The sequence below is a fragment of the Microcaecilia unicolor genome, chromosome 10, assembly GCF_901765095.1.
Source record: "Microcaecilia unicolor chromosome 10, aMicUni1.1, whole genome shotgun sequence".
Lineage (NCBI taxonomy): Eukaryota > Metazoa > Chordata > Amphibia > Gymnophiona > Siphonopidae > Microcaecilia > Microcaecilia unicolor.
The window spans coordinates 17,608,844-17,633,240 of NC_044040.1; the positions used below are offsets into that span (position 1 = coordinate 17,608,844).

At 41.5% G+C, this 24,397-nt stretch overlaps 1 protein-coding gene across 1 annotated transcript in view; it reads left to right on the forward strand.

The window, feature by feature from the left end:
• Positions 1–257: 257 nt before the first annotated feature.
• The window catches only part of TMEM209 (transmembrane protein 209), a 46,822-nt gene continuing 22,682 nt past the window's right edge, over positions 258–24,397 (forward strand). The window contains exons 1-9 of the mRNA XM_030216343.1: positions 258–614; positions 838–1,030; positions 4,333–4,391; positions 6,428–6,559; positions 10,967–11,208; positions 12,564–12,768; positions 16,797–16,972; positions 18,580–18,651; positions 23,566–23,662. Coding sequence (XP_030072203.1) covers positions 888–1,030; positions 4,333–4,391; positions 6,428–6,559; positions 10,967–11,208; positions 12,564–12,768; positions 16,797–16,972; positions 18,580–18,651; positions 23,566–23,662 — 1,126 coding nt within the window. The 5' untranslated portion in view covers positions 258–614; positions 838–887. The remainder of the gene's footprint in view (positions 615–837; positions 1,031–4,332; positions 4,392–6,427; positions 6,560–10,966; positions 11,209–12,563; positions 12,769–16,796; positions 16,973–18,579; positions 18,652–23,565; positions 23,663–24,397) is intronic.

The following is a 24,397-nucleotide window of genomic DNA, read 5'->3' on the forward strand; positions in this document are numbered from 1 at the left end:
TCATTCAGTGGAAGAGGTAGTATAGTGGTATTATTTAAGTGATTCTTTCCACACCCTAATAGTTGGTATTTAGTGGATATGCTTTTCACCCACAGCACCAGTGGTACACCGAGCAGCAGCAGCCCCGCCCCCTGCTACTACAACTCCCATTATCCAACGCGCGCGCGACCGAAGCCTTTCCCCTCCCCCGCTCCCTCTGACTCAACTTCCTGTTTCCGGCGGGTATTAATTAGTTCCGCATTGGGCGGGCTTTTGGTTTTTAGCTTGCAAGTTTTTATCGGGGCTTTTTTTTTTTTAATTATTATTTTTTTTTTAGGTGGTGGGTTAAAAAATTTTTTGTTTGTTTCGTTTCAGCGGCGGAGGCGAGCGGGGAACACCGGGTCCGGTCACTCACGGCAACTGGAGGAGGGAGACAGGCCAGGCCGGGGACTCGGAGTGGGTGTGGCCCTGGCCGTTCAGTCCGGGTAAAACACAGATCCTACGGACCCCGCGGATCTTTCGCTTACCACTTTAACTGAGGCAGTTTCCCCGTTTCTCCTCTCTAGTCCTCCTGGCTCCTTTCAATGAGATTCGTGGAGAAATCACTCTGACAGTTCGAAAGAAGCTGGAGACTGGTAGGGTTGAAGTATAAAAGAGGGGAGGGGGGGAGAGGGTTGTTGTTGCAAAGCGTCGTGTGTTTTTGTTGAAACTTTACAATTTCTAGTTTTAGTTTACTTTAGTACCTCGCAAGCCTGACTTAGGGGCACAGTTTTGAAAAGGAAAAGGTGTACAAACTGTGGCACAGAATTTTTGTTGACTCCCGAAGAATACGTTTTTTTTTCCTCTCTCTCTTTTTAGGATTTGTTTTGGGGTTTTTTTTTTTTGGTTCCCCGTTTCGTCCTTCAGAGATGATGACTGGAGGAGAGCAGAGCCCCAACATGTCCCTCATTGACCAGACCATAAAGATGAGGAAGGAAGCAGAAGGGAGGAAAGTGGTATTAGCTTGGGGCCTTCTCAACGTCTCCATAGCTGGCATGATTTATACAGAAATGTAAGTTTCTTTGATAAATTACTGTAATGTATTTTTTTTTTTAGATCTGTAATTCATCCGCTTGTTAATTTCTGTAAAGTGTAGTTAACTGTGTTCAGTCTTAAACACGTACTTGAGGATGAAGTGACATGTCACAAGGAATATCTGTTGGAGAAGTGGGATGCGAGGCTAAAAGGCTGCTTGTCCGCCTTTCACCGAAGTGGACTCCATTTACCACCACACTTTATTCTGTCTCTCACCCTTTTTCCTTCCCTAGATTACATTTTTCTGGTCTGCAATATCATCTAGCTTGTTTACTATTCTTCTGTACTGAATAATCTCAAAAAATCTTACTGAAGCCTATAGAAAGGCAATATTCACCATTTTCATGATGCACTATAGGGGTTCCACTAATCTTTGCCCTTGAGAGCTGCAACTCAGTTTGGGTTGTGGTTCCACATTGCATATATGCAACTACTAGTTTTCTACTGGCAGAAATGAGAGAGAGTTTCTGCCCTAAAGCTAAAAAAAAAAAAAAAAAATAGTAACTACACCTCTTTGAAATCTTGATACCTTTTGTTGCAAAAACAGGCCACCCAAGCCTTTTCTTTATTGCCTGCTCGTTCCTTTGAACTGCTTCACACAATTTTTGTCGTGGAATAGCCTATTAATGTGGCACATGAAGTCATGGATTTGATATACAGCTTACCTGTGGGTACCACCAAATCGGTTTACATATATGCACATAAACATTTGCACATAGCAAATTGAATGAGGAATTTGAATGTTCTTTTTGTAAATTTGTTTAGGTCTTATCCTATCACTACTACTACTTAACATTTCTAGAGCGCTGCTAGGGTTATGCAGCGCTGTACAATTTAACAAAGAGAGACAGTCCCTGCTCAAAGAGCTTACAATCTAATAGTGAAGTGAACGGTCGGTCCGATAGGGGCAGTCAAATATCACTATTATGGAATTCTTAAGATTTATTTTTTTTCATATTTTACTGCATATGACTGTAAACTGCATTGGTCTTTTAAGTGGTATATTAAGTTTGTAATATAAACTTCACATGTCTGCTGCCACAAAGTCACTTTTGCAGATATTGAGCATTATGCTGAAAGTTTGGCATGTGATAGGTTCATGGATGATGATTATTATTTTTTTTTTTTGCAAACATTCTGCAGATAGTGTGCATGAGGATAAAAGTTTGGCATGTTTCAGGTTAATGGATGTTGCAGGTTTTTTTTGCAATTTTCTGTATATAATCCACTTCAAGTAACTTCACACTTCTGCATGTTGATCTTTTGGTAATGCTATTGAAATCAGAGCTTGTGGTTGTAAATACCTGGGCCAAATGGAGTAAACCGCTTTTAAACAGAGCACGTTACTTCATCCGATGCAAGATGTGTTGAGTGTGTTTGTTAAACATTTTGGGGGGTTCCCCTTAGTCACAGGTCAACTCTCCATAAGGGGAAATGTGGCCCTTGTGAACTGGGGCTAGATAATACTACTTAGAGTACCTGTTGGGCAGGGAAGGTGACTTAATTTAATTCAAGGAGTTACAAGCTTGAGTGGGAGCCACCTGGGGTAGTAGGTTTGCTTTTTGCCAGGTCAAACACTGCATTGCCTTTTTGAATAAAGGGCTCTTAAACTGTCACATGTGAGACGGGGTCTGAGGATTTTTTCAGGAGATATCTGAAGATGAGATCTCAGTTTCAGGACTTAATAAGTTCCTTAGTAACTGGGATTCCAAAATGGATTTTGCAGAACTAAGACATAGATGAGAGTATGATTTGGGAACCCCTGTACCAGATTGGGATATACTGTCAAATTTGAAGAGTACTCTAGCCCTCGCAACCAACTAGAGATTGAGGGAATGTTATTACAGCTTTTGTACCAGGCTTATTTGACTCAACTACAGTTCTGCATGGTGGGATAAAGACCCCCTCTGTCCTAAATGTGGTCAACCTGCTAACTCATTCTGTCATTCGTTTTGGACCTGTCTTAGAGTCCAAAGATTTTGGGCAACAATCAGGCGATACATTTATATTTTAGTTGGCAGAAGGGGTGTCAGGTACAGTGAAACAGTTCTTATTTGATAAACTGGGAGCCTTCTGGGGATTGCACAAAGGAATGCCATGTTATTCCATGAAATGGTAGCACGTAAATGCATTTTACATTACTGGACATCACCTGAGCCCCTGGCTTATTGGCATTGGAGAAATCAACTACATTTGTTGGTGACATGGGAGGCTAGAGATGCGACGGGATCTCCTAAACGTAAAAAGCGTTTTTTGCTGATTTGGGATCCTTATTTACAAACCCTTAATCCACGGATCAGAGTTTGATCCTAAACAGCTTATAGGCCATTGTTCCTTGAAGTTTCCGCCTTCTAATGCAGCTCTATCTTTTACTTGGAAATTGGGGGGGGGGGGGGTGTAGATTTGCTAGGTTTGTTGTTTTATTTATTTATTTATTTATTTTATTTTGTTAGTGGCTTGGAAGGTCATGAGTCCAGACCTTCTGAGGTTGGTTACTGCACTCATTAGGAAGGGGATCAGGGAAATTGGAAGGGTGGGTGGGTGGAGGGGGAACGATTTTGTATTGATCTCAGGGTTTCTGATATTGTTGTATAGTAAAAGGAAACAACAAATACCTTGTTGGTTTGTTTACTATGTTTATTTTCAATAAAATTGTTAATCATAAAGTGTGGATACTTTTTATCCGTGGGTAAGAGGGTTGGGCCTAGGAAGCAAAAAATCTCACATGGATTTCAAAGTTGGTATACACTTATACCAGTGGTGATTGCTGGTTTTAAGGATTACCTCACAGATATAGTAGTTGACCAGCAGGCTACCTGGCTAACTCAAAAAGGAGAAAAATCCCTTTTATAGTATATCTGGACTTTGGGACCCCTTCTGAAACAATAGCCTGAATACTTTAATAAGATTTGGTCCCTTTAAAGCAGGGGTTCTCAACCCAGTCAGACACCTAGCCAGCCAGGCTTACAGGAAGTCCACAATGAATATGTATATGAGAGAACTCAATGCACCATCCTCCATTGTATGCAAATCTATCTCATGCATATTCATTGTAGGCATCCTGAAAACCTGACTGGATAGGTGTTTTCCTGGATTGAGAACCCCCTGTTTTGGTTTTTTTTTTAAATGAAGTAAAGTAAATATATAAATCTATAGGTAGGAATACTGCCAAGAATGTCTCATTTGTTCTAGACTAACTGAATATTTAAAATACTCTGGTATTTCTGTTTTCATTCATCTGATGTCTTTTTTTTTTTGTTTTTTTTTTGTTTTAAATAGGACTGGTAAACTGATAAGCACATACTATAATATTACTTACTGGCCCCTCTGGTATATTGGTGAGTACCGTCTTAAAGATGAACCATGTCAAAAATAACACAGGGAAGGATTAGGGTTTGGTGTTGGGGAGAATGCCCCGGCGAGGAGGGGTGTGTTAATGTTTGGAGAGAGGAGGAAACTTCTTGTGGGTTTTTCTTTTGGGCAGCAGCCAAGCTACCAGGCTGCTGGTAGCATGATAGTACCTAACGCCTTGTCTTGAGATGGCATTCAGTACAACCGTGCTACCGGCAATACTGGTCGTGACCCATCTCTGCCCATGATGCACCCAGATCCTGCACCTACCTGTTCTGAGCTGCTAGCGCAGGATTTTTGCTTTGCTAGGGTTTTTTTGTTTATTTTTTTTTAGCATGTGGTAGCCATCAGTGTGGGTCTGCACTAACACCCATTCTAGCTGCTTACTGGAGCTTAGTACAGAGTTCCCTAACATTTTAAAAATGTCATGTTTCACTTTGTGTGTGTTGTTGCAAATCATGTTTACATAAATGTATAATTCATCTTTCCTGTCTTTTTTCTCTCTCTCTCTCTCTCTCCCTCCATCACCCCCCACCCAGTCACCACTTCCTAGAAGCAATTTTAAAGTGCCTTGAGAGAATTTAAGCAGAAAAACTAAGTTCACCCCATAGAAGTAACTGAAAAGCTGCTTGTTTAAATTTAAGTATTAGCAGTGGGTGAAACTGTGTGGGAACCATATTAACCAAACTGAATCATTTCTTTGGCTGGCTGGGCTGTAATTATAAACATAGTTGGCCCTAATGTCATTGGGTATTTGCACTGAGAAAAATATGGACATGGTTTACTCCTTATACCCCATGTAACACAGCCTTTCAAAGGGAAAAGAATAGCACTTGCATACAATCATTGACCCCAAGGGTATGGAGTTTGATTTAAACATGTTGTATTTGTGACCGACACATGTATATGGTACATAAGCCTGCTCTTGATCTTATATAAATGGACATCCCTTCTGTAAAGTGTTGGACACAGTAGAAAGGGGGCACTGGGGGATTGTATGTAGGAGAAGATGGGGTGGGTATAAGAGTTAAAGCCTCTTGTCTCCACTTGCTTTGGGATTTTACGATCTCTTGAGACAAGTTTCATTGTTGGAATCTAAAACTGTTCATGTATGTAGGAGTTGGTGTTGACTGACATATGATGGTTTGTTTGGTTCTAATAGTAATAGCACTGTTGTGCTGACAAAACTATAATTTAAAATGTGTATTTTCTTATTATATTTATAGTTTATTCATAAGAACATAAGAATAATTGTACTGGGTCAGACCAATGGTCCATCTAGCCCAGTATCCTGTGGCCAATCCAGGTCATAAGTACCTGGCAGTAGCCCATTTACTATAGCGCTTAACCTGAAATGAGAACAAAGCGGTGTACAGAACAACTATAGTAGTCAGAAAGTAACGCCGGATAATAATAAAGTGCATTCAACCAGAATCAAACATCCAGATAACATGGAGGAAAAATTGCCTCAAGGATCCATGAGAATTCAGGTTAATCCCCTGGAGATGGAACTCCAAAGGCTGCAGTAAAAAAAAATATTTTTATCATCAAATGCTCATTATTTTAGTAAGGGGTATCATATGTTTATCCTGTTTACTTTCAGCGATTAACACAGGTGTTAAAAGCAGAAAGTAAACAGGAAATTCCACTTACTACTTAAGAAATGAGCATTTGATGATGAAATATATATTAAATAAGAAAATGTTTAAATTTATAGTTCTGCTACCACCTTTTGAGGTATATATTGATATTTATCGGTGATTGGGATAGCCACCTTATTTCTATATTTACATCTAATAATAATAAAAACAGATTTAAATCTAAAGTTTTATGGCAGTATTGCCTACTAACTAAAGTAGGTGGGAATATCTAGACAAAATGTGTAGTAGGTTTCCCTTTTTTTTTTTTTTTTTACTAATATATTTACAAAAGTAATATGAAAAAGTTTCAATTAAAAACTGAATCTAAAGAAACAGGTTTGCTTCCTTAATGTGTATAATACTTTTTATCTTATGTATTTCAGAACTGGCGCTTGCGTCTCTGTTCAGCTTGAATGCCTTGTTTGATTTCTGGCGGTACTTCAAATATACTGTTGCTCCCACTAGCATGGTTCTAAGCCCCTCACAACAGTTACTCTTGGGGTTACCTGAGTCATGTACGTAAATCTGTTACAATCATATTTTGTTACGTAAGCCGCATTGAACCTGAGCTTTCTTGGAAAAATGCAGGGTAGAAATGTCATAATCTGTCAAACTCTTCCGTAGATAAATGGTCCTGCATGTTGCAATGTATTTTTTTTTTAATATGTTTATTAAAGGCTTTTTCATACCGATAATACAAAGGTAAACTCAAAAATAAACACAAAAGCAAACAACGCCCCCCCCCCCGCAAATAAACACAAAGGAAGATCAAAGAGCCATGGCAATACCCGGAAACACACAGTATGGATACACAAAATCAAGTGGTGCTATGCGGCTCCTTACAAAAGTGATCTAAACGAGCCCAGGTCTTCAAAACAGACTTAATTCGTCAACGCCTAAGGGCCAAAATGGTTTCATATTTCCTAATCACACAAACGTAACTCCACCATTCGTTATAATTGAGGTACACATTATTTTTCCAATTAAAGACAAATGCAGAGCAACAGCTAACAGTATGTTGAACAACTTTTTATCGGACTCCAGAAGGGGGATATTAGGACAAGAGGCTCGTAAGATCACAACCTCATAAGAAAGCGCAGTAGTCTCTGGCAGGTGAAAAATAAAACACATTCTTGTCCAAATAAGTTGCCAGTAAGCTCTGACATTCTTACAGTAGAAGACCATATGTGCTAATGAGCCATCCCTCTCCTGGCAAGACCAGCAGCTATGTATTTTAAGTGTTATGGAAGCTGTAACTTATTGCCCAGTATTTCTATAGGATACACTGCAGGCAGTAATCTCTCATAGCAGACTCTCACCAAGTTCTTCAAGAATTGGTTATGTCTTGACGTGTATGATTCTTCATTCAGCTTCTGCATGGAATAATTCATGTACTATTTTTCATTTGACATGAATTAGTGAGATCCAGTGACTTTGAACTAATTTCTGACTTACGAGGTTGATTCAAAGCAGCTTTTTATTTTTTTTCATCATTTTGTCCTAAAATTGGGGGGAGTTTAGTGACCTGAGGCCCTCACTAACATTGCTGCTTGAGAGATTTGTGGAGGAGTTGCCAAATGACTTAAGGCTTCAGTGACTTAATAATTAGTGCAGGTTTTACTGTCACGTGTACTTTTGCATTATTTCATAGTATAGAGAAAATGTGTTAGCAGAACAAACTGTACAATTGAAGCACGTGCATAGTTTTTCCTTTCTGGTGACTGATAGGGGATATATTTTTATTAGTGCACCTTTAAAAAAAATTGTGTGCACAAAATCAACTTGGCACGTTACTCTACAGATTAATATGTGTGCAATTGATTTGTATGCATTAAAATTAATAATTTAGCGTATTAGGTAATCTGTGAAAAAAATCTGAAAATGGAGGGATTTTTGCCTCTGTGCATCCCTAGTGACAAATCATGTAAATTGAAGATTTTTCAAGATGAGTGTCTGAAAGTGTGAACTTCTATTAAGTGTTTGCTAGTCTTTAAACTTATTCTTCGCAAATATGCGCTTTTATTAACTTTGTATAGGTTTAAAAAAAAAACAAACAGTGCATCTTTTTTTTCAAAATAAGGCAGTCTGGTTAACATCTCCCAAGTGTACTGTGAAATTTTGCATTACCTGTTTACCTTACACCGCATTGAGTGAATCAATTCATAAAGGCAGTTAAGTCTCAATAAACTGTTCAAGGTAGTTTTGTTAAGGTGAACAGTAAGCTTCGGACTAAAACAGACTGAGGTCACTTGTCTTTTGGAAGATGTTGGAAGCCTTTCTTTTATATCAGAAGTTGTGAAGCAATCATGTCATGGTACAAGGCCTCTATTTCCCACATTGAGGAGCACTTTACCATTACAACTAGCTCAGAGTGGCTGAGCTCAGCAGCAACAGAGCATTCTTCATTCTGTCAATAAAACTTATTACTCGTTCAAAGGAATACTAAGCTATCATTCACTTTCAACATCGGGTTCCCCTCTACATCATAAAACGTAACAAAAAGCCTTTCAGGAAAGGTAGTGTTTTCCACTTGTGGGTAAATAGTTCGAATAACTGTTCCAGTTGGGTGGTTAAATTATACATTGATTCTGTTTCATATGATTGTGCTTTGTTTTATTTATTTAGATTTTGCTCACACCTTTGTCAGTAGTAGCTCAAGGTGAGTTACTTTCAGGTATTCTGGATATTTCTTTGTCCCAGGAGGGCTCACAATTAAGTTTGTACCTGAGGCAATGGAGGGTTAAGTGACTTTCCCAAGATCACAAGGAGCAGTAGTGGGATTTGAACTGGCCACCTCTGGATTACAAGACCAGTGCTCTAACCACTAGGCCACTCCTCCACTCCATGCTTTATGCATGATATGGGTTTTAGATATTAAATTTTGTAAGTAGAAAAAAATATTTTATGCACCCCACAATTTGCCCAAAAATCTCCATGTCAAACCCATTCTGTAGACTCTGATTTCATAATATGTAATTCTATTTTGTAGTTATTTATGAAATGCTGCAGGTGTCCACAATGTTGCACAGGGAAAATTTTCAATGTAAATCTGTGGATGCTAAAAAGAAAAGTGATTTTTGGCTACTAAGTACTGTTCAATAGAAGATTCAGAATGGCTAGGGTACAGTAAAAGTGAAAACTTGTAACTTCCTTTTATGATGAGCATATCACAGAAATTTTATGTATCATACCTGAAAAAAATTGTTAGTATTACAAACATATTCAGCAAAACAAGCATAGTGGGCCCCAAGAATGGATGCAGCAAGCGCACGATAGAAGACCTAATACAGGCCATGTTTCGGTGGAACGTCTGTGTCGGGGATCATCTGAGTTAGCAGTTCAGTGTTTTATCTGTTGGATTTGTCCAATGACTTTGAATGAGTAGAAGAATCTAATTAGTTGAACTGTTAACATTGATGTTCCTTGACACCAGGCAATCTGCCGAAAAACACCTGTATTGGGTCTTCTAATAAAGTATATTTCCTTGCCATCAGCAGTAGATGAATCCAGAGACTTTGTGGATTATGACCATCTACCAGCAGGTGGAGATAGAGAATAACTGTCCAATGTGGCAGAGTTCAGTTTGGTACTCGGTCTCCAGGCGGTCGCACGTCTGGAAATCTGCTGTGCTTCTAAAACACTCCTAAATCTGACTCAAAATCAATGGAATTTAGTTTTAAAAACATAAATTTCAACAGAATGGTTGGTTTCGAAAAGAATGTAGAGAAATTTGGCACTAGACATCCTTCTTCTGATCTGATCTGTGCAGAAGGAATGGATACTACTACTCAGGAGCTTAGTTGAGGTTGGGAGGCGGGGATAGTGCTGGGCAGACTTATGAGGTCTGTGCCAGAGCCGGTGGTAGGAGGCGGGGCTGGTGGTTGGGAGGTGGGGCTAGTGCTGGGCAGACTTATACGGTCTGTGCCAGAGCCGGTGGTGGGAGGCGGGGATAGTGCTGGGCAGACTTATACGGTCTGTGCCAGAGCCGGTGGTTGGGAGGCGGGGCTGGTGGTTGGGAGGCGGGGATAGTGCTGGGCAGACTTATACGGTCTGTGTCCTGAAGAGCACAGGTACAAATCAAAGTAGGGTATACACAAAAAGTAGCACATATGAGTTGTCTTGTTGGGCAGACTGGATGGACTGTACAGGTCTTTTTCTGCCATCATCTACTATGCTACTATGTTCATTTTTTTTTTTTGGCACAGCAGTTTCTTGGTCTTTTCAGCTTCTAGCTCAAGCAGAACTGGCCTTCTTTTGAGCTATGGTGCTATAAGCCTTCGTTTGCAACTACCTGAGGTTTTCTATTCCATATTTTTAATGTTCTTAAATTGGCATAGCTATTGCAGTGATGGGTTTTGACCAGGGTCTACAGACTGCAGATCCTTCTGGAGTCCAGTAAGTTATGTATGCACAATCTGACCAGCATATTATTAATAAATTTAAAGATGAGAAGCGTACTGGATTTTCCAAAAGCTCACTGAAAAGCATCATCCATCTGTTTGATTTGGATATTTACAGTCTATTAAAAATAAGTAAATAGCTTTTATAAATGGAAAAGATGGTGCTCATGTTAATCCACTTGAATGCATGGAAACAACTGTTAAACAGAAAAAGTTTAGACAAAGGGGCTTATTTTCAAAGCACATAGGGCCTGTTTACTAAGCAGCGTTATAGGCGTGTTAGCGTTTTTAACGCGTGTTACCATGTACGCACGTTAACTGTGTATGCACCTACAATATCCCTATAGATGCCTACACGGTTTGTGTGCCTGCTGATTGTAAGTGTGTTAAAAACGTTAACGCGCCTTAGTAAACAGGGCTCTTGGACTAAGTTCCATAGGTTACTATGGACCTTTGCAAATCTAAGTACTTTGAAAATAGCCTCTAAGTACATTTCTTGGCTTTGTTTTTTTCCTGCTACAGCTGTGCCGTCAACTCCTCCATGTGAACTAACCACCGACAAAGCGCCAAGCTCCACCCCATCTCCTCCTCTCCAGGGTCAGAGCGTGCTGAGCTACAGCCCATCCCGTTCGCCCAGCGCCAGCCCAAAGTTCCCCTCCAGCTGTATGACTGGTTACAGCCCTCCTTTACAGGCTCTGTCCCCTGGCGGCACTTGCTCCTTTGGTACTACAGGACACTATTCACCTGGCAGCAACTTTAGTAAGGTAAAGTTAGTACAATGAGTTGGTGATCCTCTTTAATTTTCAAGCCTGAGAGGTAACATGAAAAACTTGGCGGGCTGCAGTACAATATCATGTTTGTGGTGAAACTACATGCTAAATAAGAAATGTACATGTGTAGCATAGCTTAAAATAAAAGAATTGAGAATCTGGGTGCCCTGGTTCATCATCTGCTATAATAAAACGCAGCCTCAACGTTCTGAGGACACTGACGTCACTGAAGTCGCACACCGGTTCGTGGTTTCATGGTGGTGAAGCCAGAACATCTTCATGCCCCGCCCTCGCATCACACGTGATGACGTCGAGGGTGGAACACAAAAACAAATTAACGCACGGGGAGCAGTAGGGAAACACGCTCAGCTACTCCTCCCCTTCCAACAAATCCCAGCCGCTGCCGACGTGCACATGAACCCGTCCCCTTTCGCCACATAGCCCTGCCCCTTAACAACTTACTGCCCCGCCCATGGTAGCACACTCTTAACCTCACCAACCTCCCTCCCCCCATCACCTCCCCTCCCCTTACTCGTGTCTCCCTGGTGGTCTAGAGGTACCTGTTCCGTCGGGCCAGGAAAGAAAGAGCCCCCTCTTTCCTCCCGTACCGGTGGCTTCCTTGCTGCATCGTGTGGGAGTCCGGCTCTCGGCTTTTGAAAATGGCTGCCGAGAGTTCAAGCTGCCTCGCGAGACTTCAACTCTTGGCGGCCATTTTGAAACGCGAGAGCCGGACTACCACACGGTGCAAGCTACCACCACCGCTACGGGCAGGAAAGAGGGGGCTCTTTCTTTCCTGCCCCGACCGAACAGGTACCGTAAGGGGAGGGGAAGGGAGTCCCATGCCCGCTAGCGTCCATTTCATTGGCGCCAGAAACGGGCCATTTTTACTAGTATTTCAGTAGTCCCTCAAGTGTTGTCCAGGAAAACCAGATTTAAGTGAACTGGATCTCAGTTGTACTAAGATGATGACATATTTTGCCGTTTCAGGTCTATTCCTTGAGATGCAGAAATAAACTTGCTGTGACCTACATTTTGGCCCACTCCTACTTTTTTTTTTTGTAAATGATTTTCTGTCAGTTGCCTATTCTGAGGGAACTTTTTTTTTTTTTTTTTTGTAAATGATTTTCTGTCAGTTGCCTATTCTGAGGGAACTTTTTTTTTTTTATATATTTTAATCTGGCTTAGTGTTGGGAGCAGCTCAAAGGCTTTTAAGTTACTGGCCGTATTCAGCGCTGCTCCACCTCAGTTGTGCAGTTGGCCACCGTTGGAAACAAGATAACTGGTTTAGAGGGACCTTTTTGCATTGGCCCAATAGGGCATTCTTATGGCTTCTATTATCTTTCCTTCAGATAACGAGCTACAGTCCGTCTCCTGGCTCCTCTCCACACCCCTGCAGTATTGGTCCTGCAGAAACCAGTAGTTTGAGATCACGATACCGTACTTCACCATCTTTATATGGCTCCCCCAGTGGTAAAGAAGATTATATGACAGAGCTGAAATCACTAGATGGCTTCCTTCGTAGTGAAGAGGAGAAGCAACGTCGTGTTCAGCTGGGTAAGGAAGAAATTGAGAGATTAACAGTGGCTGAGAAATATCAAGCAATGAAGAAGCTAAGTACATGGATACAACAATATCCCCTTGTATTTCAAAATACATTTTTTAATAAGTTTAATTACACATAAAGTATAAATAACCATTAATGAAATGTCACAAACATAAGGTTGAACTGCAGCTGTAAACCCTGTACAGGAAGTGGCACTTCTCAAGCTCCCCATGAATAGGCCCCTGTCGATTTTTGACCTTCCAAGGTATCTGTTTGTTTGGACCAGTTTGTTATATTTTTTTGTAAGCATTAAATTCTTCATCTCATCACAGGAATTGATTTTATTTCATACTAGTAAAAAAGGCCCGTTTCTGGAACGAATGAAACGGACGCTAGCAAGGTTTTCCTGGGAGTGTGTATGTTTGAGAGAGAGAGCCAGAGTGAATGTGTGGGTGTGTGACAGTATGTGTGTGTGTGACTGTGTATGTGTGAGAATGAGAGTGTGTGACAGGGCCCCCTCCCCTGTTCCTAATGCCCCTCACCCCATTCCCTCCCCTCCTTTTCCTCCTCCTCCCCACAATTTGGGTTCCTTAAGGCTTTCAAAAGTCTATGTACCCCCGTGGCCCTAATGCCCAGTATCCGGATACCCCACCGCTTTCCTCCTCACCCCTCCCCCAAGATGTAATACTTTTACGTCCTTCATTTTTTTTTTTTTAAAGTGTCCTATCTACCCTGTGTACAAATGCCTGGCATTCAGATTGTGTTCCTTTCGTAAATTTTCATTTCTTTCATTCATTCATTCAGAACTTGCCCCCCCCCCCCCCCCCCCCCCCCGAACACTTTTGGTTCCTTCAGTCTTTTAAAACTGTCCTATGTACCCTGTGTGCTAATGGCCAGCATTCAGATTGTTTTCCTGTCCCAAATTTGCATGTCTTTCAGTCATTCACAACTCCAGTTTAACACTTTCGTTTCCTTCAGTCTTTTCAAACTCTCCTATGTACCCTGTGTCCTAATGGCCAGCATTCAGATTGTTTTGCTTTGCCAAATTGTCTGTCACTGAGGTCAGTTCGTGCCTGCCTAGCAGACCACTTCCGGCAGGCACGGTCCCAAGCACATCCTGTTGGAGGTGAGAATTATTATATAGGATTCCGTTCAGGCATTCTTATATTTGATTGCTTCCTAATATCTTGTCCTTTTATTGATTTTTTTTTTTTTCTGTATATTGCTTGACTTGCTGGGTTTCTTTTAAATCTTCCATTCGTGTTCTTTTTATTACTGTTTGTGTGTACAGTTCCTCTATCATTTCTAGCCTCATTTGGCCTGTACATTTGTTACCCCAGGCATCCACATCCCATCCCCAGCCGGCTCTCCCTCCGTGGACGACTTGTCCTTCAGCTTCTGCCTGATGCAGGGCATGCCAGTGATATCTTTCTGTTTTGGTTCCTCCAGCTCCAATACAGAGCTCATGGCCCTAGGGCCTTTTAACCTACTGAGGTGGGAAGAGGACTGGGAACCTAGAAGTGGTACCAAAATTTAAGTACATAGTCTCATTCGGAGAAGATCTGGGGGATCTTCCTGCTATAGGGTGCATGAAGGATTTGACACTTCAGTTTTACACACTTTTTTAATAAAGAACTAGCAAAGATCTTTACTGTGATATTGGCCCCTGGTTATAGTGGATCCCCAGGTGGGATCCCATTTGAGGGAAATTCTAACATCACAAACGCATTTTCTTCCCCCTGGGCATTAGAGAGGTGATTAGTCTGAAGTTTGGTAGAGGAATAGGCAAAAGTTTGCCTAAGGCGGTTGCCTTGGCCTCTGGTGGTCGCATGAAAGACCACTTCTGGTGAAAGGTGGCGCAGCACTTAAGGTTGCCCATACGAGAAGGAATGAAGTGGTGCTTAATACTTCAAAGTGTCCTTGCAGGCAACATGTGCAGTGACTTGATGGTGTGGGCCCATTTATGGTGGGCTCAGCAGTTGCTCAAGAAAGCCCTGTTTAGAGTCCAGTCCTTAACCAGACGTGGCATGACAGGACTTGAAGCAGATTTAGCTTTTGTGGTGCCCTGTACAACCTCATCGAGCTGTCGGCAAAAGATATGGCCTTGGTGGTTACAGCCAGATGCCTTTTGTGGCTGAGGAACTGATTGGTGGATTTGGCTTCCAAGACGCATCCAAGCAAGCTACTATTTCAGTGGAAGTTTCTCTTACAAGAAGACTTGAAGATGGTGGAAGATTTAGGTGAACTGAAAGGCAGAGATTTCCAGTCAACTATGCCCAGTTAGTTGAAAGATCAGCCGGGCCCAGATAACTACCAATGGCCCACAAAGACAGGGGTGTTCAGTGACTTGCCAAATTACGCCTGACTAGAGGCTGACCACGTTTGATTTGGCACCAAAACTGGGCTTAAATCCAGGTTCATTTTCAGCTGAAACTAAAACTCTCCGCGACCGCCCCCCCCCCCCCCCCCCCGCCAACCTGGCCCCTTGACCATCAGACTCTCCTCAGGCCTACCTTAACAAAGAGCCCCATTCTTTTCTCCCCAGTGCTGCTGCTACTTTAAAATAGTTGCAGAGTACAAGAGCAATTTCTCCAGTCACACTTGACACTGGTATAAGCAAATCTCAAAATTGATTCGGGGGGTGGGGGCAGGCATGACATTTTTGACTTTGGTTCCAGTCAAAACTGAGCCACGGATTTGGTTTCAGACTGAACCAAAACAGGTTTGTCAGCCTCTAGTCCTGACACTGAATATAGTACAAAGGTGTGTGTTATTTGATCAACCACTGGAGGGCATGCCATCAAAGCAGTGTACATATAAAATATAGTAATACAATTATAAAAATATTCTAATAGAAAAGCACATAAACATAACAAATACAGTTCACAAAAATAACAAATTTTACCAAATGTAACATGTTTGCTGAGCCCCAATAGCACAACAGAGACTGACAGCAGATAAAGACCAGCATGGAAGTATTTTTTCACGGAGAGAGTGGTAGATACTTGGAATGCCCTCCCGCCGGAGGTGGTGGAGATGAAAACGGTAACGGAATTCAAGCATGCGTGGGATAAACATAAAGGAATCCTGTTCAGAAGGAATGGATCCTCAGAAGCTTAGCTGAGATTGGGAGGCAGGGCTGGTGTTTGGGTGGTGGGGCTAGTTCTGGGCAAGACTTCTACGGTCTGTGTCCTGAAAATGGCAGATACAAATCAAGGTAAGGTATACACAAGAAGTAGCACATATGAGTTTATCTTGTTGGGCAGACTAGATGGATCGTGCAGGTCTTTTTCTGCCGTCATCTACTATGTTACTGTGGTCTGTCTAGTCCACCTAGTAAGGTCACTAGAGTTTTACCTGCTGCTCTGAGAAAGTACAGGTTGCCTCCTGTATATGTTTAAGGTTGTACCTGCAGCTCCATGCAGGTTACACCCCTTCTATGCCTTTTGAAGTATGAAAGTTAATTTGCTTTACTTTGATTCCATCCTCTTGCTGTTTAGTTTGGGTCTAATTTAGCCTGTGGTTGTCTGCCGTTTGAAAAACGCCGATTGCTATGGACTGAATATTGACCCCTAAATTTATTTTTAATGAACTTATTACAGAAGAGGTATGAAGCTTACCTAATGTTTGTTCTGCTGTATCCTGCTCAGTAGGAGCTGCGGATGTTGCAGAGGTAATGGCCAAGATTCTGTCCTTCAAGAGATGTGAACATTACATAACCCCACCACCTGTGGATCTAATCTAGCACATGTCTATTGATTGGACTATGAATGGCATTATGGCCTGTCTTTTTTTCCATAGAAAGGACTATTGTTGAAATGACTGAGGAGGTGAGGGGAGCGCCAGGTAGCAGCAAATAAAGGCTTATGGTGCTGTGACTCTAGCTGAGGTCAGATTTCAAATGAAACCCAAAGGAATAAGTCAGAAACAGAGCTTCAAACAAAATGTATGAATAAATCGTAGAACTATGAGGTCTGAAAGTTATTTGGTGAAGAATTAAGTAAAAAAAAAAAAATCAAATACATTGTTCTTCTTTCAGGAAGTCCAGACTCGGGCTCTCCTTCCAGCAGTCCAACTTTCTGGAATTACAGCCGCTCAATGGGGGATTATGCGCAAACCCTTAAGAAGTTCCAGTACCAATTAGCCTGCCGCTCCCAAGCTCCGTCTGCCCACAAAGATGAGGCTGATCTGAGTTCCAAACAGGCTGCGGAGGAGGTATGAGAGAAATAGAGGTCAATTTATAAAGGTGTTGTCTTTAAGTTAAAAAGTGTCTAGTGTTTTTTAGAGCAGTACAGCACCAAGAATGGAGTTTTTTTTTTTTTTTTTTTTTTTGGGGGGGGGGGGGGGGGGAGAGGAAGATGAGTATGATGACGTTGGACATCTTGGGGGCTAGTAATCAATAAAGAGCCAACCATAACACAGCTTGGAGGGAAAGTAGTTTAGTTTAGTCTTCTCAACTCTTTGATTTACTTACGTTTACTTTCAATTACATGCCTTTCAAAGCTGTTACTGGGATTTTTTCACATACAATATCAGTCCCTCCCCTGCCTTGTCCTTGTCACAAATCAGTGACAAAAGGGATCTGACAGGGCTGCAGTGTGAACAGGTCTGCTCGTAGCCCTTGGAATTGGACTGAGGCCACCAACTCATTTCATATAGACCACCTTAAGTCCTTGCTGACCTGACCTGATGACATAGAAATGAAACACTATTTTGACTGGGTGGCTTAAGAGAACTGAGTGTATGGGGACTATCAGTAACCTAAAAGAGCTACTCCCTGTGTACATCAGCTTGGCTTCTTCAGCTGTGCTGTAATATTCGGGCCCTGCTTTCTCTGGCTGCAGTTTGCCTTTCCTCTGTGCAGCTGCTAAAAAAGTAAACAGATAGTTGGAGTATCTGAAAAGGAACAGAGAAAAAAATAAAAGAATATATATGCCTCTGTATAGGTCCCTGGCATACATGCACCTCTATTGTGTGCTGTTCGGTTCACCCCATCTCCAAAAAGATAATAGTGCAACTAGAAAAGGCTTAGCGAAAGGTGACAAAAATGATAAAAGGGATAGAACATCTTCCTTATGAAGAGAGGCCAAATGGGTTAGAGTCCTTCAGCTTGGAGAACACAACAGAGAGGATGTGAGATAAATTTATGAAAGGATGAATGTGATGAAACACTTAAATAGGGTACGGTTTAACTTATCAAACATAAAACAAGAGAAAACTCAATGAAACGAATGACCAGCAGATTGAAAACAAATCATAGAAAGATTTTTGACTCTGTGCTTAATTTAAAATGTGGAAATCTGTTGCCTTGGGATGTGGTCAAGGCAATCAACATAGATTTAAAAATTCAGAGGAAGTTACAAAAATTCATTGGGTAGACTTGGGAGAGTCATTGTTCATACCTTGAAATGATCTACTATTGGGGCTCTGCTGGGTACTTGTGACCTGGACTGGCCACTGAGTGTGGGGCTTTGTGGACCTTGGTGTGACTCTCTGTGGCTTGTCTTACGTTAGAGCACCTGCTACAGGTAGAAATTTTCAAACCAAAGCTTTTGGGGGGAGAGGGGGATATGGCTAATGTCCAATGTCCTAGAACTTTTCATTTGACAAATCCTGATCCTTTGTTCTGTAGGCTAAAATAAGTACGTTAAACTCTGCTTTCTGAATTATTACTGATTTATGCTCTTTACATCCGTAGAGGTCAGTCAGTTATCCCCTGAATCAGTTCATCTGACTTTTTAGGATCCTGTATAATTTTGGTAATCCTAGATATTTGTTGAGTGTGTTTCTTAAGCCATTCTTTTTTTTTTTTTTTTTCATAGGTTTGGGCAAGAGTTACAATGAACAGGCAGCTGCTGGATCATATGGACTCATGGACTGCAAAATTCAGAAATGTAAGTGTAAATAAATTTTACTAGAGTGGCTCTTTTGTCCTACCATACAGATGTGGTGCTCACAGATGTTTCAGTTGCGGTTGGAGGTACATGACATTAGCTGTCCTGCTGAACTTTGACTTCAATGAGTGTGGGTTTGGGTTCTAGAGGGGTAGGGGGAGGGTCCTACTTAAAAGAATGGTTATATGATACTTGGGTGCTGCACATTGTGTTTGTTCTGAGTTTTTGTTCTTCCATTGTCCAGCAAGTCATTGGTGTAATTCCCTGTTCCACTCTAATAAAGATGCTCTTAACATAGATAAATGTCTGAATCTGTGGTTCTGCTTGTGAAAGTCCTTTTTCCTAGTGATGGTATTAGAATAACTCGTGTGATTTGTTGTGAGAACTTATCAGTTGCAGTAAATTTTATAAATGTTAGTATAATCTCATTGTACAGCGCTGCGCAACCCTGGTAGCACTTTAGAAATGTTAAATAGTAGTAGTAGTATAATCTCTCAGTTGTTTAGTCTGCTGCTAGCTAACAGATGCAAACTTTGTGCAAGTTCAGAGTAACTTTCCAGATCTTGTGTATATGACTAGCTACAGTTTTTGTTACTTTTGGCAATCAACAATATCTGAAGCAGCAGAGATCAAGGAAGATGAGGATGGAGTACAGACCTTTTGGATCTGGCCGGGAATAGGTCATTGGGGACTTTACCAAGAGCGGTTTCAGTTGAATGTAGAGGGTGAAAGCTAGATTGAAATGGATCAAGAATGGCTTGAGATGAAAGAAAGTCAAGACAACTGTGGTGAACGGTATGTTCAAGTAGCTTGGATAAGAAAGGGAGGAGGGAGATAACGCAATTAGTTGGAAGGGCAGTAGGATCCAATGAAGGTTTTTTGAGGAGTGATGTAACGACGGCATATTTGAAGGCATCAGGAATAATTGCAGTGGAAAGTGAAGATTGAGGATATGACACACAGAAGGGATGCGAGTAGGAGAGAGAGTACTGAGTAGATGGGTAGAAATAGAATTGGAGAACAGGTAGTCAGTTTGGAGGAGGAAAGAAAATGTGCAGTTTCCTCTTACAGTGATTTCAGAAAAGAAAGAAAAGGTGACAGAATTTAAGGAAAGAAAATAAGATAAGACCAGATCTTTCCATGGGGTGGGGTGTTCCTCATTCAAAGAGTGCATTACTTTTGATTACCCCTGCTGTCATGTAGTATGCTATGCTCCCTTTTAAGGGGCCCTATTACTAAAGCTTAGCACACACTAATGGACATTTGCGTACGCTAAGTGCCACATGGCCAACAGCTATAAGTAGGACACACAGTATTTAGCATGTGCTAAGCCTTAGTAAAAGGGCCCCAACTCCCCAGGTGCTGACTCCAAAGGCAGAAATGAACATTATACTGCTGTTTGAAATTGGAAAAGGAGCCTGTGGTTTATGTGCTTGTTGTCCTTTCTTGTTTGCCCATAGGATTTTACAAACTTAAGTGGCTCTGAAAGTAACCTCTTGACCCCTGCAGTTCCTGAACTGAAGGGCTATACCTTCTGCATTCACTGAACTTTTTTATTTTTTTTCCCTTCAGTGTCTTGCAAGATATGTGACCTTGCAATGTTCTGTGTATGTGTTGCAGTTTCATTGGTTAGAAAGCTAATGCTCTATTTTTGCCAGAAATCTTCACTCTTGACTAGTGCTAGCTTCCTCTCTCAATATGCCTAGAGTTCAAGATCCTTTCTTTAGTTCAGGTGGTTCCCAAACCTGTTCTGGGGGAGCCAGTCAGGTTTTTAGGGTATCCACAATAAATATTCATGAGAGAGATTAGCAAACACTAACTCTACTGTGTGCAAATCCATTTCATGAATATTCATTGTGGATATCCTAAAAACCTGACTGACTCGGAGATGGCTTTCCATTGGTGATAACAAAATCCACCTTCAGTGATTTTCTGCAGGAATTAACTATTTTATCTGTTGAAACCGGAAAGGTTGAATGCCAAGTCTGGCTCTCTTAGGACCTGGCACCAATTTCAACAAACATGGTCTTTTGGGAATCCTTACCACACTGAGCCCAGAGTTCTTTATTGAATTTATGAATTAGAGTATATTTTCTGAGGGGGGGAGGGGGGAAGTGTGAGGGACTTGTTATATATGCACCAACTGTCTAGTCTTTTGTGTCGTCATGAAGGAATAACGTGGTTGACTTGGGTTGGGATGGTATTTGTGTGCAGATATGGTGGTAGCTTTAGGTTTGGGGGGGGGGAGGGTAATTTGTTCCTCATCAAAAAAAATGTTGGTCACTTTTTTTTTTTTTTATTGTATTGTAAGCTGTGCATATGCCTTTGGTTTTTTTTTTGTGACTTTAGTAAAATTCATAAACTGAGTGTCAGACTTCTCCTCTTTTTGGCCACCAAGAAACACTCATTCCCTGAGTTTGAAAAAGCTGTTCAGTCTTGGTCTGTTCCAGCTAGCCTTTGTCATTGACTTCGGGACCAAGAGCTGATGCGCTCTCCTGCTAGCTTACGTCTTCTCTGCCTCCTTTACTCTTTTTGATTATTTTTGTAATTTCTTGCTGTGTCATGTAAACTGCTTCAATGCTCTGTATCAAGGGGCAGTATAACAAATGTTCATAGATAAAATGCAGCAGATCAGATCTCATATCTCTGCACTGCTTTTGTTGGGCAGATCACTGCTGGAGGTTCTAGTACCACTGGCTAATTACAGTAAAACATAAGTAGGTAATGCGGTATAGGTCCTTTTTTCTTTCCCTCTCATTGCAAGTTTAAACTGGAAAAAAAACAGGTTAGTTTAACCCTATGTGTGTGACTAGATCAATAACAGAAGTGAAGAGTTAAGTGATTTTCTTTGTGTTTAGTCTGGAAGGCTTTTACTCCTGGAAACTGTGACCTGCCTCAATTTTTGTGGTGATCAAGCTCCCAGAAACCACTTCTTGTATTGGGATACTTGCGTAGAGATGAGTGGTAATCCATTTGGTAGGCAGGAGGTTGCCATTTATAGGAGTTGTGGCAGCACCTGCCAGGTAATTAGTGATTTGTTTATTTCAAAACTTTATATAGCGTGTTCACCTAAAGCACCAAAGCAGTCCCCATTTAGAAACAGTGATAACAGTAAGATGTTATGACAGGGTCCCAGAACTGGAAATAGGGCTCTATGGGCTAATACATTTGGGAAGCTTGCCAGGTGCCCTTGGCCTGGATTGGCCGCTGTCGTGGACAAGATGCTGGGCTCGATGGACCCTTGGTCTTTTCCCAGTATGGCATTACTTATGTACTTATGTACTCTTATCTGGGTTCAGTAGTCCCTGGTACTTCCTGAGTTGCCCAGTACAAGGGAAACACATCTGGGGAAGGAAATGAGTTGGAGAGCAGAAACTCTCCAGGGTCCTTCAGGCTGAGTCTTTGCACATTGGTCCAAGCCAATTGATTTGATCCACTGACAGCAGCAAGTTAGACGAATCTCACTTGCTTATTTTAACAAGCCATTGTTTACATTTAGTAAAACGTTGTTCAATGGGCATATTATGTGTACTGCTTTGGTTTCACAATTTGCACAAAGATTTGCAGTATTTTTTATTTTATTTTTGTTAACGTTTGTACCCCGCGCTTTCCCACTCATGTCAGGCTCAATGCGGCTTACATATTGTATACAGGTACTGATTTGTACCTGGGGCAATGGAGGGTTAAGTGACATGCACAGAGTCACAAGGAGCTGCAGTGGGAATCGAACTCAGTTCCCCAGGATCAAAGTCCACCACCCTAACCACTAGGCCAATCCTCCACTGTTGCTACTATTTGAGATTCTACATGGAATGTTGCTATTCCATGTAGAAGTCGTTGGCCCTTGCAGATCACCAATGTGGCCACGCAGGATTCTGCTTCTGTGAGTCTGACGTCCTGCACATATGTGCAGGACGTCAGACTCGCAGAAACAGAAGCCTGCGCAGCCTTCTACATGGAATGTTGCTAGTGGAACAGCAACATTCCATGTAGAATCTCCAATAGTAGCAACATTCCATGTAGAATCTCCAATAGTATCTCTTTTATTTTTGTTACATTTGTACCCCGCGCTTTCCCACTCATGGCAGGCTCAATGCGGCTTACATGGGGCAATGGAGGGTTGTGACTTGCCCAGAGTCACAAGGAGCTGCCTGTGCCTGAAGTGGGAATCGAACTCAGTTCCCCAGGACCAAAGTCCACCACCCTAACCACTAGGCCACTCCTCCACTGTTGCTACTATTTGAGATTCTACATGGAATGTTGCTATTCCACTAGCAACATTCCTTGTAGAAGTCGGCCCTTGCAGATCACCAATGTGGCCGCGCAGGCTTCTGCTTCTGTGAGTCTGACGTGCAGGACGTCAGACTCACAGAAACAGAAGCCTGCGCAGCCTTCTACATGGAATGTTGCTAGTGGAATAGCAACATTCCATGTAGAATCTCCAATAGTATCTATTTTATTTTTGTTACATTTGTACCCTGCGCTTTCTCACTCATGGCAGGCTCAATGCGGCTTACATGGGGGCAATGGAGGGTTAAGTGACTTGCCCAGAGTCACAAGGAGCTGCTTGTGCCTGAATTGGGAATCGAACTCAGTTCATTGGTTTAGTAACTTCTTCCTTTTGTCTCTCTAATATTTTACTAGTAAGATTTGATTTATGATACAATCTGCTTGTGTAAAATAACTTCCAGATAGCTAATATGCTGTGAGCTGAGGTTCCTAATGCTTTGAACTGTACACATTTTTAATTGTGTATTACATTCTTATGATGATTGAAGGGAAATGAAGTAAAATAATTACAAAACTGAGGTCCTGTAACAGGGTGAGTTTTTTATTTTTTATTTTTTTTATTTTTTTTTAACATGCCTTTGGTGTGAGGCATGTTTAACTTGAATGCTTGTTTTTCTTTTGTAGTGGATTAGTGAAACCATATTGGTGCCTCTGGTCCATGAGATGGATTCAGTAAACACTCAGATGAGGAGAATGGGATGCCCAGAACTACAGATTGGAGGTGTGTACATGCCTTTGAAACATTTACTGAATCATCAGTATTATAACTAAAGATGTTAAAATAAGATAGCTACAAGCAGAAAGCACTGGATAAAATTCATAAAATTGGCCTGGATTAGTTGTGATAACCTACAAGTGGTCACACTGGCTGCTGGGAATATATCTTTAGCAGTGTGGACAGGAATAATTGGGACATACCAGAAGGACCTCCTGATTCTTTTTCTACCATCATTTACTGTCGCTATGAAATCATCATGATAAATAAAAACACAGAAATTGACGGCAGATCCAATCCAGTTTGTCCATCTATACTATCACTTCCTCTTTTTGAGATTGTGGGCTCATCCCATGCTTTCTTGAGTTCAGATACAGACTTTATATCCACCACCTTCACCAGAAAGGCCACTCCACACACCCATCACCCTTTCTATAAAGAAGTATTTCATGGAAACATAGAAAAATGTAGGTCTATCCAGTCTGCTTATCCATGCCATCCTCTCTCCCTATCACTCCCTTAGAGATCCTATGTGCTTGTCCCAAGCTGTCTTGAATTCGGATATTGTTTTTGTCTCCACCAGGAGGCCATTCCACAAATTCACCACTGTTTCCGTGAAGAAGCATTTCCTCGGGTTACTTCTGAGTCTATCCCCTTTCACCTTCTTCCTATGCCCCCTCGTTCCAGAGCTTGAAGAGCACAGGTACAAATCAAAGTAGGGTATACACAAAAAGTAGCACA